General features: G+C 45.8%; 1 protein-coding gene across 1 annotated transcript in view; it reads right to left on the bottom strand.

Moving 5' to 3' along the window:
• The window catches only part of SLCO3A1 (solute carrier organic anion transporter family member 3A1), a 208,540-nt gene that overhangs the window by 170,315 nt on the left and 15,983 nt on the right, over positions 1 to 22,242 (bottom strand). Inside the window, exon 2 of the mRNA XM_065412462.1 lies at positions 7,863 to 8,328. Coding sequence (XP_065268534.1) covers positions 7,863 to 8,328 — 466 coding nt within the window. The remainder of the gene's footprint in view (positions 1 to 7,862; positions 8,329 to 22,242) is intronic.

Raw genomic sequence — 22,242 nt, 5'->3', positions numbered from 1 at the left:
GCCCACCCAAATCGCACCCCCACCCCGCTCCCCGGCAGGAGCACTGGGCAGGTGGGCGGAACGGGGCAAGCCCCCGTGCCTGGACCCTGCTCCCCAGCAGGAGCGCCGGGTGGGGGGACGGGGCAAGCCCCCATGTCCCAAGCCCATTTCCCCGGCAGGAGCGCGGGTTGGGGGGGTGGACTGCAGGGGGAAGGAGTGGGGAGGGACCCCCACTTGTCCTGGCCCAGGGCCCCACAAAACCATACTTCCCCTCTGTGGGGGGAGGTGGCCCCTCTGTCATTGCCCATCCACCCGACAGCCAGGGCCTACCCAGTTTTTCTATCCTAGCTATACCACTCATTCAATGTGATAGCAATGGGTGCCAGCAGAGGGATTCAAAAGAGAAAAGTGATATGGTCAACCATCATTTTAAAGGCAAATGTTTTTTGTTTTACAGTGTAGATCCTAAACATACATTTCAGGAAAATGAAGGGAAATTCAGAAAGATGGACAAGACTGGGTGAGAAATTAAATTTTCTTTAAAACTTGTCAGTAGCACCAACAAACTACTTGGGTTCTCATGGAAATCTGAGTAAATTTGCTTGCAGAGGGGGGAAAAAAGTCATACACACATACTGCAGAAAGTAAGAAAGACAGAATTTGGCAGCATTTCTTGCATGTGTTCAGGGGCCCCACCCGTCTACAGTTTTAACAAGACACTATTCTTTGGTTAATGTGTTACATAAGGAAACATGGGAACCAATTTCCAATGGAGCTTCCGGGCAGATTTTCAAGGGTTCAGCTCCTACTTACCTAAATAAGGGCCAGACTTTTCAGAAGTACTCTGTTTACCCAGTAGCAAATACTGCAAAATGTATGGCCGGATTTTCAAGGACCTCAACTGATGTGATGAGCTCATTTGACAAATCTGGCCCTTATTCGAGTGCTCAGTTTCACAAAAATATATTTAATTTAAAATCTGATTTTCCATCCAAAAAAGGGACAGAAATGTTTTGACCAGCCCTAACATAATGAACATATAAAATATATGGTCTTGAGGTTCACAGTAATTGTTTAGCTTGCTAAAGTGACCTCTAAAATAAAAACGTGTCAACGTTTTGTGTTGTAATACAAAGCAGTGGTAGCCAGAACACAAAATCTGATGCCCTTCTATATTCAGCATCCTATGCTTCGAACTGGCTATTAACCCATTGCCCCAGTTACTGATGTTCAGGTTTACTACCTGTCAATAAAGAAAATACTTCTGCTTCTCCCAGACACAATGGTTGCTATCTTTTTGACTGACACTACCTAATTTGAGTGGGTTTTAAATTGACATTTATCACTGAAGACTTCAGGATTCAAGCTACTGTATTGCAGCTCAGCAGACTTGAGCTGGTGCTTAAATTAAACAAGAGCTCACGAGAGGCGAGTATCAGCACTTCTTGGGAATCGAAAAAAAAAAAAAAAAGGGTTCACACATTCACGTGGAAAAGAAAAGAAAAAGATGCTCTAACTGCAGGAATGAATGTGAATACTGAAAATAAAAGGCCCAATTCCCTCCTGCCTCATCAAGTCCTGTGCAAAGTGAATGGAGATAATATTGAAATCAATTCTCCACTCCCACCCCAGTGATGGCATTTTACCTTGCCTAGGTGTCAGTGACTACATATGGTGCAAGGACATGGAGTTTGGAAGACGGAACAAGGAGAGCCTAACTGGACCTGTCCTATTTTCTCCCTCCTCTCATTCTCTATTTTCCCTGCAGCATTACAGGAGTGTGCCTGCTTCCGGTGCTACTCTTCCTGGCTCAGAGCTGCTCTGCAACATTCTGGAAGTTCCTTAATGCAATTCTTCCATCTTCCAGATGGGATCCATTCTTGCAAGCCTGTGGGAGATTTAAAGCGATGGGAATCCTGAATTCAGAGGATGTGTCAATAACGAAACCAATGTTGGGGAAGGACAAATTTTGGGGCCCTCTCTAACTTAATACATTAAGGGTCCAATCCAGTGCCCAATGAAAGGAATGGAAAGCCAGTGCAATCTGATGTAGTCCCTTTTAATTTTCTATATCAACAGAATAATTTAGATAGTAATAATCTCCCGAATGCATGTAGCATCTTTCATCTCTAATTATGCCAAGTCAGACACTGACTATACAAAAGCCATTCACTCAGCTCCAAAAGGCAACAATTACTGGGTTGAAATGGGGCAGCCTTTAATGGCAACTTTATGCAACAGTTAAGGGTAGGAAGTGAAGGAAAATGCCGTAATCCACTGGCACGTAGAAGGAATTTAGGGAGATGGCTTATTTTACTTTAAGATGGCATTTTGCCAGGATATACAAATTAATGTCTAAACTGCTGGATGTTTTATGACCATAAAACACTCCTCCAGAAGGCAGCAAGTTTAAAATGGTAAACAGGGACTTACATAAATATGTTTTCCCCAACTGCACTATAATGTCCCATATGGCATCCAATCCTTCTAGTAACAAAATCCCCATTGGCTTCAGTAGTGAAGATCAGACCCATGGGCAGCTGAACAGTATAAACACAGAATTCCTCATAATAGAGGTTGTTAGCAGGGGTAATGGGAGAGAATGTCACTATTTAGAAGTTAACATTTATTTTATAGAAATAATTTACTGTTTAGAAAATATGGATATCATGAGGGAAGCTTTACTGTCAGTGAAGGTAGAGGAATAACGAACTGCGCAGGTTCCCCTGGGGGGGAATTCCCCATCCAAAATTGTTTCTTTACGATGACTACGGAGAAACTTATGTGTAAAGTAGGTAAACTGCTTTAGAACTGCTCCCTGGCTTGGAATCTTTTGAGATGAAATCAGATTTGTTTTAAAGAGATGAAACAGTATGATGTTGGATACGGAAAAAAAAAAACGTAAATAAACAAGCACTGAATCAAATGCCTTTCACAACTTCAATGATCTAACGCAGTAGTTCCCAAACTTGTTCTGCCGCTTGTGTAGGGAAAGCCCCTGGCGGGCCGGGCTGTTTACCTGCCACGTCTGCAGGTTCGGCCGATCGCGGCTCCCAGTGGCTGCGGTTCGCTGCTCCAGGCCAATGGGGGTTGCAGGAAGCGGCGCGGGCCGAGGGACGTACTGGCCGCCGCTTCCAGCAGCTCCCATTGGCCTGGAGCAGCGAACCGCAGCCACTGGGAGCCGCGATCAGCCGAACCTGCGGACGCGGCAGGTAAACAAACCGGCCCGGCCCACCAGGGGTTTTCCCTGCACAAGCGGTGGAACAAGTTTGGAAACCACTGATCTAACGGCTTTTGGGGTTTTTTAAATCTCTTTGGCTCCTTTTGCTATTGTCATGATCTTTGAGCTAAATGAACTCTTGGTTGATGAAATGAAAAAATTTGTATCCTGTCATTAGTAGGAACAGATATCAAAAGACAGCAGAGCCTTGTCTATGTTAAGGCAAAACTGTCTTTTCTTTTAAGAATCCTTGTATAGAGTGGGGCTCGCTGATTTGATATTCCTTCAGTTACCACAAAGTTGTTCCTCTTTATTTTCCTAGGGCTGGTTACTACAGCAACAGTCTATTTGCGATTGGAAGCAACATATTGCATGCATCATAAACCCAAAGCACTGCTACTGTCTCTAGAAATTTGAAATACAACATAACAGGAGCCCATCCCGATGAGATATCCTTTTGTTAGCATATCGCCCCTTGCTCTTTGCAAAGATGAAATCCAAAGAAGCCCCACCTCTGACTCAGCAAGGTGCATATACATGGGCCCAGCTTTAACCACCCGAATACGCCTGTATTTCAATGGGAACACACACATGCTTAAAGTTAGGCCCATGTTTATGTACCTTGCCAAGTCAGAGCCTTGGGCACTCTCCCCAACACCATGTGTCAGATTTTCCAAAAGTGGAGTGGGGGCAATTGTGCATGTATGAATTTGCACTCTTAAACCTGTAACGGGACCCACGTGGAATCCCACTGAAGTCCATGATGATGAGCACAGGCACGAGGATCTGCCCACATGGATCCAACTGCTGGATCAGGGCTCTAACTAGCCTAACACACACTTTTCCAAATTGTACATGCAGCTGTGGTAAGGGTAGCTAATTAAACATAACTTCATATGGCATATGTGCATGTAATGACATATCTAAATTTTGTGGGACTATAATACACTAAGTTTGCAAAGTGTTTGCATTTTAGATCCAGTGGGACTATTCACAGAGAATGCACAGCTAAGCATATGCACAAGTCTGTGCAGGTTTTGGCCTAGACAGAATGGTCTAACGTCATCCTTTTCTCCATCAGTGGAGTTACACCAGGAATGGATGGCCCATCAACTGCAATATCTGTATTACTGTAGTAACAAATTTCCAGCCCTGAGGCCCACACAGTTGCAGTCCTAATTTTTTTTATCCTTCCCTTAATTCTATCAGGTTTCACAATACTTTTCAAATCCATGCTCCACTCTCCCCCACCCCCCACGCCCCATATTATGGTGTAGTTTCCCCACCACAAGCGTTTCCCAAATATCAGTTTCTCACTAGACAGGTGGCCAGAAAGTCTCACTCTTGTGCAATATGAATAAAAAGAAATAGACACAGTACACTAGGACAGTTCCATCTAGTTCACTGTATGAGCACTCTTGAAGGAATTCTTATCCTTTCTGGTCAAGTCAGGGGTGAGCAGATATTAACTAATACCTAGGAGTCCCATAAATGCCTTGCCTAGCTCAATCATAGACCAGACACAATATGCACATTGCTGAAGTGAGCCATATGGCAAAAGTTACATAGTTTGGCCAAGAAATGATCATTTCTTTGCAGCTGTCTAATGTGACAAGATGACTGTCTGGACTATCATTATTAATTAGTTTCTCTCCTAAGGCAGTAATCTGTGCTCACTTTACTCCTGATTTAAAATGATAGAACTTATCCCAGAAACCTGTTATCCTGGATGCATACAGCACAGCCCCTACAGAGTGAACACTTTATTATAGGAGAAGAAGGTTGGTATAAAATACTGCACGTTGACAATACGCAGGGAGGGTGTATAACACAGTGGAGAATGAACCAGTCATGACACTTAACTAGCTTTGCTGAGAGCTGATATGCTTCTTTTTGCCAAGGTCACTGAAAATGCTATCGTTTGACATCACTGAAAAAGTCAACTAAATTCAAAGCTGAGCAAATAAGTCACAATCAGTATTTTATTTAACCTTCATTCCTGCTCATGACAAATACAAAGCAGAGCCAGATTTCTTCTTGTTTATTTTGTATTCATATTTATTCAGAGAATGATTTTCACTCTTTTACTCTATGAATTGATCACAGTCTGAAGAAAGCATTCGATAAACAGTATTTAACAAATCAAGTTGTGATGCAGGGGTGGGATGGGTCAGAAATTACTCATGGATACTGCTGGTCCCCAACTGGATGAGTGCACACACACTTCTGGCACAAATAACCACATTTTGAACTGCTAGGAATGAGTTTTCATGGACATTCATGCCATTTTAACAAAAAAACGCTGTTTGCAAAAAGTGAAAAACCAAAACAGTTGGGAAGCAAGGTTATGAGGAAATTCAAATGATTGTTGAGTGGATTTTGTTTTGGCAGTATTTTCCCAGCATCAATTAAACCATCAACTTTTTAAAGGTTATGTTAACGCAGCAAGTTTAATGCCTCGAACAAAATTCCTGATGGCCCCTCCTCCTTACCACCCTGCGCACATACCTCTCCCCAGTTCCAATCTCAGAGTGGTCATATCTATCTTGCCAATGTATCTACTCCACTGACTTAAGCAAATTGCTAATTTTTCAAGATTGTTTTTATGATCAATAACTCTGAAATTATAAGACTTAATTTAAACTCATGGTTTGTGGCATTGAGAGAGTTGCTCCAGAGAATTCGGCTTTGTATTTACCTTGAGGCCATTTGTTATCCTGTATTTTACACACAAAGTGATATATTTCCAGTCCTCTTTATACAGTGGAACCCTCCCACAAAATTCAAGAAAATGCTCAGAGCATAAAATTCCAGTGTGCAGAGCTAAATGCTGAAATAATGATTTTATGACCATTTAAGGAATAAATGGTCTGTGCCGTGAACATGCTAGAACCTTCTTAAGTAGATGCAAGAGGCGTTAATCTAGGAGAGGAATACAACAGCTACGCTCTTTAGACAACCTATCCAATAGGTGTCCCCGCTGTTTCACTAAGTTTGATATCATGGGACATATTCAGAAAGGCAACAGAAGCTGAGCAGGGTTACACGGGTGGCCATTCCAGCCAGGTGTATTTTGTTCTATTTGGTAACTCAACCAGAGAGGTCATAGCAAGGTGGTTTGTTGATGGGATTGCCTTTTGGCTTCCAGTCAGAGTAGGTCGGGGGTGAAGTTTCTGTAGCCATTAAATACCATGCTGAGGGACACAAGAGAAACACAGGCAGGCAGGCAAATTAGATAAGCACAGATGCCTCAGTGCTTTGCTGAATTGGGGCCAGCAGAATTGGTGGCTAGCTACTACTAAGTCCTATGGAAATGGAGCAGATACTGTATAGACAACAGATGGACAGAGTCTAGAACAGGGGTCGACAACGTTCGGCACGCGGCTCGCCAGGGTAAGCACCCTGGCGGGCCGGGCCAGTTTTATTTACCTGCTGACGCGGCAGGTTCGGCCAATCGCGGCCCCCACTGGCCGCGGTTCGCCGTCCCGGGCCAATGGGGGCGGCGAGAAGCCGCAGCCAGCACATCGCTCGCCAGCGCCGCTTCTCGCCGCCCCCATTTGCCCGGGACAGCGAAACGCGGCGAGTGGGGGCCGCGATTGGCCGAACCTGCCGCGTCAGCAGGTAAATAAACTGGCCCGGCCCGCCAGGGTGCTTACCCTGGCAAGCTGCGTGCCGAACGTTGCCGACCCCTGGTCTAGAAGCTTTCAGAGGACAACTTCACTCACAAAGTTTTCTGAAGCACGGTCAGTGCGGGGTTCCTCACAGAAACCCATGAGCTCTTTACCCTAAGGCTAGGATATTTCAGTTGATAACCAAAACCTAGCGTTACCCCTTAACCCCATCATGTAACACCATGCAACTAACCCCAAGCTGCCTGAGATGGACTGAGTAATTTTGCAGCATGATCACAACCATTGGGAGTTAGATGCCTAACTCCCCATATATCACAATAGACTTACCAGCTTTGCCATCCTGCTCCCCTATAGGTAACATTTTCTGGGGTCCTTCCACAAGATGCTGAGTAGGAGCACCTGCTCTACAAAAGAGAACTTTCTTTGTGTGTGGGGGTGTGTGCTCAGAATAGCTTTTCAAAGGAATTATTAGAAAACTTGCAAGGAGAAATGCCCCTCAGATCCAGTGCCTTCATACAGTAATCATTGGACATGTCAACTAACACACTATGGAGGCAGCTAAAGTACACTGGATAAGTGGTTAATTACTGTCTTATAAGCTACTTTGATGTTCTGCAGCTAAAGCTCAACCACAAGTGACCAATATCATTAGAGTTTAAGGGACATGGGAAATTGCTGTGAAAAGAGAACAACTTTCCTAATCATCCACTGCCTCATTATGGCTGCCAACCCAAAGGATGACAACACATCACCAGCTTTCTCTACTAAGAGCAAAGACCCCTGCATTTCTCTGCCATGGTATTTTAAGTGGAAGAGGGGCAGGGAGGGCACAATGGTGATCAGTGGCAGAGAGATGTTTCTTGTAGTAGTTAGTTCTTGGTAGATCAAAGCCAAGGTACGTTCACAGACATAGAAGCACAGAGAAGAACCCCAAATTCACCCTTTCTATTGATGCCGGATAAACCAGACAACAGAATGAGCTGCAATAGCAGGAACACCTCAACTGCATTCAACAAACTTCAAAGTCTTACCTATATACAGGGAGGAATCTTTCCGTCTCACATGGTCATCGATGTAGGAAACTCCTAGTGGCTGTACAGGGGTAGCACCAATGCCTAGGAGCACTTGCGCTCCAATGAGAAGCAAGTACATCATGTTGGTGGTAGTCCTATTCCTGCAGATAAGATCCGGGTCTGGTCCCTCGTTGCTGGTGGACCCATTGGCAGCACATACATCCCTCCCTTCAGCCCCCCAGCGTATTTCCCCAGATTCATATTCGTACTGATGGGTCAGAAATTCAGGCAACGCCGAAAGGAGGGCGCCCAGAGCCATGACTATTCCTCCGCATCCTATCAAACGTGGCCTATGCCCCCGGGCTCCAAAGTAGCTCACAAAGAGAATGAGGGCCAGGTTCCCAATCTCAAAGCTGCTGGCTATCACCCCCACGTCAGCGCTCTGCAGGTTGAATCGTCGCTCCAAGGTAGTTAAAACACTCACCTACAAAGAGAGAGAAATCCAGAGACAATTACTTAAAGAGCACATACCTACATAACATAAGAACGGCCATACTGGATCAGACCCAAGGTCCATCTAGCCCAGTATTCTGTCTTCTGACAGTGGCCAATGCCAGGTGCCCCAGAGGGAAAGAACAGAACAGGTAATCATCAAGTGATCCATCCCCGTCCACCCTTTCCAGCTTCTGGCAAACAGAGGCTAGGGACACCGTCCCTGCCCACCTTAGCTAATAGCCTGTATTCGGTTTACTCCATTTGCCGATCTTACCATGATGACTCACAGCTGTTAGTAGGTTTGGGCCTGATCCAGAGCCCTGGGAAGTCAATAGGAGTCTTTCCATTGATTTCAGTAGACTTTGAATTAGGCCATTACACTGCAAGTCGTCCCTTGGAATGACTGACTGCTTGTGAAGCAAGGGGCTATGGGACATGATCAAGCGTGCTAGTATCAGATGCTGTGTTAGCAGCACTAGGCAAGGCAACCATAAAGCCTTCTAGACCTTGGTGTAAGACCATGGGCAACATTTTCAGAAATGCTTGCATGACTTCGGCACCTAAGTCACATTCACAAAGAGGCTTGGAGTCCTAAAAGCCAAAGGCTCCAGCTGCCATAGGCACTTTACAAACGTTGACCCCAAAGCTTGAATCTCATTGGCGGCATGGGTATCACTCCAGCACATCCTTAGCACTGAGCAGCACAAGTGGTGAACCCCTCAAACTCACCCATGTTCCTCAGTACTAGTTTGAGTTCCCATCAGAAGTAGATGTGTTTTGGAGGAGCTGGTGTGTGCGGAGCGCTCCTTGCTACTGTGCATTCTGTGCACTAAATTGCCTGTTGTCATTGGCCTAACTTTTCACCCCTTCCCTTTTGAGACTGTGGTTTTAACACTGAAACCCAACTCTCCCATGGAGCAGTTGAAGAACGCACACCAAAGCACACATCAGACAAGCTAGGCACCCGATCCCTGTCTGTCTGAACTCATGGCCTTGCTGACACACTGACACTTGGCTCACACGTCGGCAGCGTGTCACATAACTGACTCAAGAAGCAGCCACAAAGGTAAGGAGTTGAGCCCCGACAGAAAGTTTCTTTGCAAAATAAATAAAAATTAAGTCGAACAAACGTTTTAAAAGAATCTTTTACGATTAATTAATGGCTGGGAGCTTCACTTACTGACAAGACAATTTCAAAAGAGATAGGCCAATTAAGATTTACATAATGCAAAGAAATATACTTGTGGGTTTTATGCAACATCAGTTTAGCGCCAAGAAGATGCAACACTGGGTACCACAGCTGCTCTCTGCCACACTCATGGAAGAAATCCAACATTCTTTTATTTTCATGGTCATGTCTCCTTAAAAAAAGGCAACCCAATTCCATCTTGGAAACAGGTCTGTTGTTTTTTTCCAGAGATGGAGATTATATTTTTAAGGTCATCCTAAGACATGCAGTTAGGATTCAAATAAAAAAAAAAAAAAGTGATAGCGATCTCATAATATAAGACAGCCCCTGGACAGTATAAAAATAGTCTCCCACTGGAGGCGATCAGAATCTTTGCTGATATACCTCAAAAAGAAGGAAATGTTCTGTCCAACTTTAAAGTATTCTGACAGCAGCTCTCCTCTCAGGGCAGCTAGACCCTATTAGGATACACCAGGATGCTGTTATGCCAAAGAAATGCCTCTTGGCAATAAAATGGATGAACAGAATAGCCTACTTCTGTTACTTTACTTGTGTGAAAGATAAGGACCTCGGTTTCCTGAGCATCCAAAGACTCCAGTATGAAAAACAATGTTCATCATTTTTGCAGATGCAACTGTCCTCCCCCGAATCCAAACCACTATTTTTTTGGTGCTTGTGACTTGGCACCCCCTTTCTAATGTACCAAGAGCTGCATTTAGGCATCAGTATAATAGGCAGCTGGAAGTAGCAGCCAGTATGTCCCTCGTCCAGCGCCGCTTCCAGCAGCTTCCATTGGCCTGGAGCAGCGAACCGCAGCCAGTGGGAGCCGCGATCGGCCGGACCTGCGGACGCGGCAGGTAAACAAACCGGCCTGGCCCGACAGGGGCTTTCCCTACACAAGCAGCGTCCCAAGTTTGGGAAACACTGGGATAGACCAGGGGTCGGCAACGTTCAGCACGCGGCTCGCCAGGGTAAGCACCCTGGCGGGCCGGGCCAGTTTTATTTACCTGCTGACGCGGCAGGTTCGGCCGATCGCGGCCCTCACTGGCCGCGGTTCGCCATCTCGGGCCAATGGTGCTTACCCTGGCGAGCCACGTGCCGAACGTTGCCAACCCCTGGGATAGAGAATTTACCCTTCCTCTGGGATCAGCAATTTCATCTGTCCAGAGATGTTCTTTGCAGTAACACAGGAAACGCTTCCCTAGAGCTTCTCTTCAGGGGATCCCCACTTCCCCTGTGGGGCAGATCAGAATAGGAGTGACAATTCTTAATGTGTGTAAACTGAGTCACAGGGAGCCAAATTAATCAACGAGGCAAGTATGAGGACGAGGTTACTTGAGTTACACGGTTAAAGTCAAAGGGAGAGTTTGCAAAGGTCAAAAGGCAGCTAGGGTCCCCAACTATCCCTTGTGCCTTTGGCAGTCTCTCCCAACAGGATCCAACCTGGCTGTCTAAATTTAGCCCCTTACCACCCACGCATATTTAAGCACTTTAAAAAGTGGCCTGATTTTCAAAGATGCAGAGTCACGTCCTCCTGAAGTCAAGATGCCCAGCGGGGAGCTCAGCACTGCACAAAGTCTGGCCTGATTTTAAACAGTTTGATGTGAAAATTCCAGCTGAGGTAACTTGCAGAGCAGGCCAATGGCAGGCCCAGAAATGGAACCCAGGAGTAGGGTGACCAGACCTCCCAATATTATTGAGACCATCCTGAGATTAGGGGCTTTGTCTAATATACGCAACTCTATCCTCCCACTCCCGAAAAAGTGTTCCCCACTTTTTCACACTTGCTATCTGGTCACCCTACCCAGGAGTCCTGATTCTTATTCTGCTTCTTCAGCCATTAAATGTGGGGGGTGGCTTGGTTTCATCTTTTCCTTTCCTGAAAGCTAACATCCCATGTGGATGTGGCCCCAAGTCTCAACAATTCTCACGTTCCACCTAATAATCATGTCCATTCAAACACACGTCTGGATCCTCCCCGCCCCCATCACAAGCCCAAGTTACAAGTGAACAAGGAGAGCGGGCTCTTACTTTGCGACACAAGGATGCGGAACATGGGAGACTGGATGGGTGTAGCCAAGGGTTATAGCCAAAGGGAATGTCTGCAGGGAAAGTGCTAATCCCTGTCCTCTGTGAGAAGCAGATGGGAGTTCCCTCTTCCCTTGCTTGTCTCAGCCACATTTCCCATACAGCTCCCCCTTCTCCATGGCTGGGGCACCGAGCCCCTCCCTGTCCCATACTGGGTGCGGTGGTACTGCCCAAGTGGCTACTAACGCTCTCACAGTTGATATAAACGCTGCCCTTAGCTAACTGGCCTTGGAAGCAAAGGGATGGGGAAATTGGCTGCACATCTCTGGTAAGGGCCAACCCCATCATACCAGCTGCAAGCATCCAAGGGAAACTGGCATCTGCAAGCAAAGTAGCTGACATCAGTGCCAGCAAAGTGGCCTCCGCCATTTCCAGAGTCATGGAAGAGCAGTAGTGAAAGAAAGGGATGTTGTTGGGGGAGGTGAGGGGGACTGTTGACATGCTGATTTTTAACCAGATGATGCAGAAACGTGACTATGTGATATCCAGGATGGCAGCAGCAGAAACAGCTGCAGCCCAAGTTCTTGCTTTGACATTGGCTATGACCTATAAATATTCAGGCCCTCTGCAATATTGGTGTGAGCATAGCGGCGACATTATCTGAGATTACAAACTCAGAGTCTGCTCAGGACAGCCTCTTGCACACTGGAAACATTTTTCCATCTCTGTCCATCCCATTTCTTTTTATACATCTTCTTAAGTACAACAATCTCAAAACGCATTAGGTTTCCTTTGTGACTCAAATAAAGAGCTTGGGTTGTGTCTGAGACCATGTCATTGCCAGATATAACAAGAGAACTGTTTGTTACTGTTCATATTACCTATGGATGAGCCTACCCCCCCCAGTGTATTAGGAATCAACTCTTACTCACCATCCTTATTGGCTTAGAGTTACAGAAATGTCTGTCTCAATCTCTAGGCATGTTAAGAGCAACACAACACATACAGTCATATCAGTTACTAAACACACAGTCTAATCCTTACTAGCGCTGGCTGGAAAATAAACTTCAAAACCTCAACTTTTCATGAAATAGAATTCTTATTATCATTCAAAAAATTTTATGAAAACACATGAGAAAAAGAGAAAGACCTGAGTCCGAGAAGGGACTCAAGCCTGGTCTCTCAATAACTACCAGTCAGGTGGCTATTTTGGGGGTGGGTGGGTGCACCTCCAAAAATTCCATCCTGAACCCGTGAAACTTTTCTGTAACAAGCTGCAATGAATTTTGGATTTTCCATCCAAAAAAAGTTGGAAAAAAGTTTCAGCTAGTTCTAATCTCTATGCATCATGCACACCACATATATGTATGCACATGGATGTGGGTGATACAAGCATGCTTCAAAAGTCTGGATAGCTCCACCCCTGCCTACATCGCTGCTTCTGCTACCTCATGTCCTACACACTTCCCAATCTTTAATTAGAAAAGGTTCAGACAAGGGCAACTAAAATGATTAGGGGGTTGGAACGGGTCCCATATGAGGAGAGTTTAAAGAGGCTAGGACTTTTCAGCTTGGAAAAGAGGAGACTAAGGGGGGATATGATAGACTAGTGTTTCCCAAATTTGGGACGCCGCTTGTGTAGGGAAAGCCCCTGGCGGGCCGGGCTGGTTTGTTTACCTGCCCCGTCCGCAGGTCCGGCCTATCGCAGCTCCCACTGGCCACGGTTCACTGCTCCAGGCCAATGGGAGCTGCTGGAAGCAGCGCGGGCCGAGGGACATGGGAGCCGCGATCGGCCAGACCTGCGGATGTGGCAGGTAAACAAACCTACCCGGCCCACCAGGGACTTTCCCTACACAAGCGGCGTCCCAAGTTTGGGAAATACTGACATGACCCATTCCATTCACCTTCCATCAGTCATCTCCATTCTACTTCCACCTGCTCATACTTGTGCCCAACCTTTAATATTGTCCTGTATCTCGAAGGATTTGATCCTGCAAGGGACTTAGTGCTCATGGGTTCAATGGGCCTCAGTAAAGACATGTGGCACTTGGTACCCTGAAAGTATACCTTTAGGCCAGATTCTGCTCTCCATTATACCAGTGTAAACAAGATCAGAATCTGCTCATTTGTCTTCCTACTCATTTATGAACGAAACATCTAAGATGCTATACCCATAATTAAAAGTCAAAAAACTCTAGATCCATCATGTGCAAGCTTACATCCATGTAAGAGTAACTGCGGTTTACTCCCTCGGTTAACTTAGCCAGGAAAGCCCAATTATGTACTTTTTATAACAGAAGGGATTTACTCCTTACTTGATTCCAAGGGACTTCAGCATTCACAAGGATCTGTGCTGCTCAAGTCTGGTTCACCAGCTCCATAAAATATTCCTCAATGTTTAGAACCAGAGGGGAAAAGATCTCATATAATAAACAGTGACAAATTACTGAGACAAAAATCAATAATCACCTTAAAAAGTCAAAGCTAAAGCAACATTTCTTTTACTCCCATCACGAACACCAGTGGGGCTTTTGTTATGCAAGTTTTCAATCAAACATGCTGGTTATCATTCCACTCTGCCCAGATCTATATATCTTGGCATCTTTGAGCCAACGTGACATTGCTTCTATAGTGGGTTTATTTGATACTAATGTTCCGTGGGAACGCATGTCACATAAACCTGCTGTACAGTCTTGCATTGCTTTATCACTGCAAAATGAAACGCGGGCTAGGGGCGCTATGATGGAGTCAGACCTACAATGCACTGAAAATGAGTACAGGCGAGTCTCATCTTACGCTGGGGTTACGTTCCGCTGTCAGCGCGTAAAGCGAAAATCGCGTATAGTCAAAATTACATTGAGTGTAATGGTGGGCGGAATCGCCCGCACTACAGGTACAGTATTTAAATTGTTATTTTTCTCTCTTTTTTTGTTTTGTTTTTGCCGACCCCACAAAGCTGAATTCGCACATGTTAAATGCGCGTAAGATGAGACTCGCCTGTATCATATCGTTCATATCTCCCGTGATCAAGTCATATTCCCTCCTCCCTCCCCGCGAGTCTGAAGAGAAGTTCATTGTATTAATAACAGAGGGTTATATATAGAAAACACATCGGCTTTATGCCTGGAGGGCATTTCTTTAAAGGCTTCTTTTTTAATGTAAAATACATTTTCTCAGCGACGTGGTAAGGGACTGGCCTTGAAGAGACATGTCTGCGGTGCTACAGGGTGTGAAATAATTGCCTGGTAACTCTATCCCCAAAGGAGAAACAAAAGAGAACAGGTTCCTAGAGCCTCCATTACAGATCCATAGAGGTTCAGTGAATCTTAATCATCGTCATGGCAAATCCCAAAGGGATATCATCTCCTAGCAGATCAGGCACCATTACCAGAATCTACCGGTACCGGAATGGCCCTTTCACAAGGTTTCATTGGTCATTTTTGACTCCGCAGCAGAGAAACTCTTGGCCATTTCAGCTACAAGGACAACTGACCAGAGGATCACAGCTAGTCAGCTTCATTATAAGCAACCTCACAACATGAACGTACTGACCACAGAGGGCCAGAGCTGGGACTAGAACCCAGTATGTAGTCCTGACTCAGTCTCCCGTTTTAACCACTAGAGTGCACCGAACTTCACTAGCAAAAAGGATTTTTTTTAATTTTCAGAAATAAACAGGTATAAATCCTGACTGGGATCGCCCCTCGGCGCCTGGGGTAACACTGCCCATCATCACTCTTTCAGTACCCTCACATTTGGGATGTGAACCCAGTTGATTTTCTGGCCTGGAAAAACGAATCTACGTGGTAAATCCACTATCGTGGTCTGTGAGACTTACTGGTCTTTAATAATACAAATATGGTGAAGCCAAAGGCCATTTCAATTCTTGGTTATTGTTAAACATTTCATGTTCATTTGGCTGGATGTAAGTGGCACATTCACCTCGATAGCACTAGTAAAGTGCAGTGCTTAATACCTGATTGAAATGCACTAATGGAGTCCTGTGCAGACTGTTTATACTGGGGTGGCTAAGACATCGGGGACTGACCTTTGCAGCAGTCCCTGATGAGAAGTTCCTATTGGCCCTAATATGGACTTTCCGATTTCCCTTGTGCTCAGTGTGCAATTGCGTGGAGTAGAATGAGGACGTCTTTAATTTGAACGAAGGCGTTGATTTACAAGTCAGTTCAGACAAGATGAAAAGTAGGTCTTAGCCACATGACCCAGACGTGAAACGGACAATAAGAGTCATGCAATAGGGTAGCACTCTGCACTACAATATAGTTCACCCAGGTGAAATTCCAAATCCTGGGCTCTCACCTTTCATGGCAGCAGGGAACAGCATACCCACCTCATTAGCAACGACATTCCTTCTGGGTGGCTGGCAAGCTTTGAAATGAAACCATCCCATCCTCTTTAGTGGGAAGAACAATGGTTGTGATGTCAGGCCTAAAAAATTAGGGCTATAAAAAAGGGGTGAGTGGAAGGTGAACCTCAGGACTCTAGTAGGGTGACAGAAGAGCCTTGCCCGGGGGGGGGGGGGGGGTGAAGATACCTTTGCACCAAACAAAGCCCTGCCCCTCCCCTCCTTCCGTGTATTTGATCACTAGAGAGGCAGAATTCCCCATCTACATGATGTGTCTTCCCTACAGCAATGGGAAGTCTTTCCACCCACAATCTGCTTGATTTTACGCTTGCAAAGGAGGAGTTATGACACAACAAGAAATAATTACCACAGAAGAAGCCACAACCAGAGCCTTGCAGGGAAACATGCCACGCAGAGGCTTTAACATCGTTAGCCTAATTTATGGTCGAGAGACAAATCCAGGGCTACAGGCTGAGTCACAGTTACACCCACACTGCAGGCAAAGGTGAACGAGGCCAACAGAGCTGGTCATGGGAGCTTTCCCAGCTCCCAGGCAGGAGCAGGGAACCAGGACAGAAGTGACACACGCCGGCCGTTCTCAAGCAGCATTAATAAAGGTTTCGAAGGAAGCCGAGTTCAGGCCTCGTGTTTGGAGGACAGTAGTGATTATACAAGGGCTACGTACTAAGAGGGGAAAACAGACAACATGGGGAGCAGGACCTATCTCCTCTGCTGCACAGGGTCTGACAATATCGCTGATGTTCAGTCCTGTTCCCGAAATATTTAAGCCAACTAGGGGAGCGAGGGAAAGAGAGAAGCCTTTTTTAAAATGGACCTAACAAGACAGCCAAGTGGCGTTGCTGACCCTTGTGACTCTATTGTAAGCCTCATGTTCTCTGGCGTTTTTCTTAAAGCCTCAGCATCTGGAATCAGGTTATTACCCGAGATTCTCAGCCTCCTTCCAAAGTGAGTTTGTAGCACTGGAGGTCTGGGGAAAAGCTTGAAAACGTGACTCTTCTCCGCGAAGAGAAATCAAAAGAACAGCCTTTGAGTAACGTTCTTGTGATTTTTGAGCCACTCAGAACTTTGAGGGCCCTGGCTCATGATTTTTAAATACTTGAGGTGGGCAATGACACAGCAAATAGCCTAGTGACTTCATATCGAATGAACCTCATTTTTCCCTTGCCCTCTTTCTGCCATCTCTCACTAAGACTGGGAGCCTCTTTATGTAGCTGCAAACGGCCATGAGTAGCCATGAGGCCGTTTAAATAATTGTTCAACATCGGGGGAAGAAAAGGAGTCTTGTGGTAAAAGCACTGGTAACAAGGGATAGGAGTTCAAGGCCCAGCTTTGTCAGAGGCTCACCGTGCCTCAGTTTCTCCCATTAAACAGAGACACTGATAGCCACCTCCATCACCAAAGAGTGCAATCTCAGCTCTGTACGGTTTTAAGAGGGCTCACATACTGCAGCAAGCAGCCCTCTCAGAAAGCCAGTACATAAAGGCTGCTGCTCAGGGGCTGTACACAGAGGGTTGAATTTTGCCCCAGCAGGCTGCATGTGCCCTCTTAGGGGGGCAGTTTGTGCCATGTGCTGAGTGCCCCATGAGAGCTAAGAACACCCGCCATGGTGCAGCTCTAGGGCCCTTGAAAGTTAAATATATTTAAGGGAGTTAAATTCTTTTCTCCTCTACTTACCTGCCAAGATCCGAATTCAAGGCTCTTGTGTTTCTGCTGCAACCACTGATGACATCTCAGTGGCAGGTATTTTGCTCCCCCACAGTGCTCAGAACTCAAGTCTTGGCAGGTGAAGGGGAAAAAAAAATAAAGCTTTCTATGCACAGTTAAATAAAACAAACCCGATCAGAGACTGACTCAGTACCCAGCTGGCTCCTGCTGCCAATGCAAGCCCTAGCTTTGCTCTTTTCTCCTTGTACTGCCTTCGGACCGCTCAGTTTCTCCTGCTCCTCATATCGGGGACAGATAACACAGGCCACGCGGTATCTGAGGGCAATAGCTGCAGCACATGCAGCTGGAGTACCCAGGCTGTATAACAGGAGCCAGCCATCCCCAAGGTTATGTTCTACAGAGCTGCACAAATTCCAGTCCGAGATACTCTCTGAGCAAGGGAATGTGAAGGGACACAGCTGCATGCTGTGCATTAAGCTCGGCAAAGCAGAGCCACAAATATCTCAGTAAAGAGGGGCATGCATACCCTGAGCCTGGAAACTGATAGTGATGTTATGTGGACGGTAATCAAGAGACTCACAGACTACATCGGGGTAGGCAACCTATGGCACGTGTGCCAAAGGCGGTACATGAGCTGATTTTCAGTGGCACTCACACTGCCCGGGTCCTGGCCACTGGACCAGGGGGCTCTGCATTTTAATTTAATTTTAAATGATGCTTCTTAAACATTTTTAAAACCTTATTTACTTTACATACAACGATAGTTTAGTTATATATTATAGACTTATAGAAAGAGATCTTCTAAAATCGTTAAAATGTATGACTGGCACGCGAAACCTTAACTTAGAGTGAATAAATGAAGACTCGGCACACCACTTCTGAAAGGTTTCCGACCCCTGGACTAGAGGGATCACACTGGGTGTTGTTGGGGAGTTGATGTGACAACAGAATGAATGACTCATCCCCTAAACCAACACAGAGAAAGCAGGAAGATGGGCATCTGCTAGATGTCAGTCTCTCCTGCAGAGCAGGGAAAACCAAATAGCTTTGATGCATGATAGGAGACTCTTTGCTCCATTCTATACCCCGTCCCCCTTGACTTCCCTTGTCTTCTCCATGTCCCTCTTGCCTTTAAGCCTTTCCTCTCAGCTCCATCCCCCCTACTAGCTCTTGTCACTCCTTCAGTCCCTTTCTATTGATCTGCATCCTCAGTTCTTCACTCTTCCTTTTAAACAAAGGACCCTGTGGAGCTAGTTCTCCTTCCTAGAACACATAGGTTCCGCCTAGTCAGAGGGGTAGCCCTGATACAATTTAATTGCCACCATCCTTATGTTTAGGTCTTAAAGCTGCTAGAATCCGATAAGTCAGGTGCTCTTGATTTTAAGTAGGGTTACATTTTTCAAAAGCACTTCAGTGACTTAGGCTCCAAAGTCCCATTTTCGAAAGTGACTTAAGCACTTAGAATGAAGTCACTGTTGAAAATAGGACTTCGGTGCTTTTGAAAACCTAACCCTAGATCTCTTTGTAAAAGCTACCACTCTGCCACTGACTGAGTAAGGCAGCCCCCAATGATCACAGCTTATGAAAGATTTGAAAAGCAAAGAGCTAGATCCTCAGGCCGACCTGCTTTCTGCACAGTGCACCTGGGGTGAAAGTCACACAGGTAGTTTTCCTCCTCCAATCATGGGGACAGCTGAGTACTAGCTGAAACAGCAACCACAGCCTCCCACATCCTTGGCATGACACCTCCTTCCCACCTCTCCTCCCCCCAACACTGGGCTGTGTGGCAGGAGCAGGCACCATAGGGCTGGCTATACCAATTCTACAGCCCCCAGAGATTCCTTTCTTCAAGGTTAGGGAAGCTCCCCATCCCTCCCCCCCCCCCACCTCCCATGGGACAGCCCAGAGAGTCTAAACGTTTTAACTGAGGTTAGTTTTCTATCCTAGAGCTGTGCTGAGATTTCCACTGGTGCCCAGACAATGGCGCTAATTCAGGCATGGCAGTTAGGACCCCTCTCTATCTATGCACTCTATGCCTGTAGTCATGATCAACACCCCATCAACTCTTCCAGCCACAGACTACATTTCAAACTAATATATAAAAGTGGCTTTACACTGCATTTGTAGGTATCACTAAACTGTAGATCCTTCCTTTGGACAGGGCCCTGTGCCTACACTCACAGCACCTCTGTTCCATCACAACTAATATGCTTTTTTTTCCCTTTTGGAAGTAGAGTGACAAATCACAATATTGACCATATTACAGAAATGCAAAAAACCTGACTAAGTGCCATGAGACACGGTTTGTAATTGTGTGGAGCACATGCCAGGGTTTGGTCCATATAAAATAGTGTGATCATCCCAAACCTGCACCAGTGAAGATTTTACAGCGTCAGATATTAGTTGGTGGTTGTGAGAACCTCACACACTAATATATTTATCTTCTCAACACCCATTCTATTATCCCTGTTTACATATGGGGAACCGAGGCAAAGAGAGATTAAGTGACTCACTCAAGGTCACACAGGAAGCTTGAAACAGAGCCAGAAATTGAACTCAGATCTCAGATCCCAGGCCAGTACCTTAACCACTAGACCAGGCACCCGTTCTTTGTTCCTTAACCACGGGTACCATGAGATATACAAGGGTGCCTGCTTCCATGACTGCCAGGTGTCGCATCTGCTCGAATGCCAATGAAAGCGGATTTCTCTGGGCATGGAAACTGAAGGCTTGACTCATGAAGGGAGACCGTTTGGATGTGACAGCTCCAGAGAGCACAATGCAGAGTGAGACTCCGGGTTTAAAACACTACCAAGTGCAGCAGGAATGTTGAGCAGTCACTGCCAAAACGTCACTATCAACATTTTCTGCATAGTGAGTACCGGCTTAAAGCAAACAAGTTACTGTTTCCCCATCATTTAATCTCTCTCAGTTGTGTGGGGGGGTGGGAGGGGTAGGGATCGGGGGAAGGTTATGGAAACATGTGATGACACTGTCCTGGATATGTTACATGAATGTAATTTTTTGTGATGTCGTTTGGATACAAAGAGTTCCAAGTGTAATCAGGACGCTGGGAACCAAATCGAAAAAATGTCTGAATCTATACACTACAAGCCACTGAAAAAAGGAGAAAGCAGAGGTCATTTAGTTTTCAACTTACATTTCCAGTACCTTGGAGTTTTGTTTAGATTTATTCAGAAGCACACTTTGCAACATCACAATGACGACACGCCATGAAAAACTGGATAGCATCCTTGGCCAAATTCTCCCCTGGTGTAAAGAAGCAAAATTACATCAGTGACATTGAAGCGGTGCCCATTTACAACAGGAGAGAATTTGGTCCTCTGTTCAGAGCCTATTTTCTTCAGCTAATAGCAATCCTTTGCCCATCTCGATCGACACCTGTTCAAGGATCCTAAAGGGCTTGCAAACGTTAATTCAGCCTCCCAGCTCAACACTCCCAGGAAACAGTCATTTTTACAGATGGGGAAACCGAGGCACAGAGTGGGAAATAGCTTGCCATAGGTGCATAGGAAACCTATGGCAGAGCTGGGAATACAACCCCCAACTCCCATCCCTGTGCCAAACACACAAACTCCACCTCCAATGTGTGCTATTTTCTATATTTTTATATTATATAATTCCCAGTGTTTTTGGTAAGTAGGAATAAATACATGAAGACCAGCATTTCCCATTGGCTCCAAGTGCTCATTATACACCTGGATCCTTCATGATGGTGATGCTTTGATGATGTAACTGGGGAACAGACAGCAGGAGCAGATGAATCCTGCCATGAGTGCACAGGACTGGACTAGATGACCTCTAGAGGTCCCTTACAGTCCTACGATTCTATGAAAACACGGGTGAGAGCATGCCTCCACTTGCCAATGCAAAGTGCTCAAAAGTCACATGGCTTTACAACCATGCGGTTTAAAAAATATTTTTAAAAATTGGGGATTTTTATTTGCTTTCTGGTGTCCGAGTCTTTAGGGGCCACTCAATTCTTATTTTCAAGCTTTTCTCCACCACCACGAGGGAGAGAAATTTACTTTAAAAAAAAGCTCAGATTCTCATGTAGTCACAGGAGTCCAGGAGCTGGGGCTTAAAATAAAAAACACCAAAATGTTATGAGATTCACGATGCGTCACAAAGAGAGGCCAACACTGCCTCCTACCGGAGAGAGAGTAAACTTCCAGGAGACTCCCCTCCAGTAGTTTCCTGAAATCCTTCCATCAGGAGTAAGGTTTGCCTCCTGCCTGCTGAAATCCCCAGAGATCTGTGGGTATACACACAGGACTAACCACAAAGAAGCTAGACGTCCCCAGACCCACTGTGGCTTCCTCTACGTTCCTGGAAATGCAGTTCCAATGGAGCCACATTACCAAGATTTCCCCTACCTGCCATAGCACCATTGTAAAGGGATTCCCCAAGCACAGAGTGGGCCCCATTGGGAAGTTAACCACCACCCTCCTGCCTCCCTTTCAACCTCTCCCCATGCTCAAATCCCCAGATCTGAAGAGAGCACATATGGTCCAAAGTCTGAAGACTGGGGGTGAGGAAAGGGGAAGCCCAGATGCAGCTGATCCACAGACCCCTCCACTCCATCCCAACCAACAGAGTGAACACTATACACA

The sequence above is a fragment of the Emys orbicularis genome, chromosome 10 (assembly GCF_028017835.1).
Source record: "Emys orbicularis isolate rEmyOrb1 chromosome 10, rEmyOrb1.hap1, whole genome shotgun sequence".
Classification (NCBI taxonomy): Eukaryota; Metazoa; Chordata; order Testudines; family Emydidae; genus Emys; species Emys orbicularis.
This window is presented reverse-complemented; position numbering and strand designations above follow the sequence as displayed.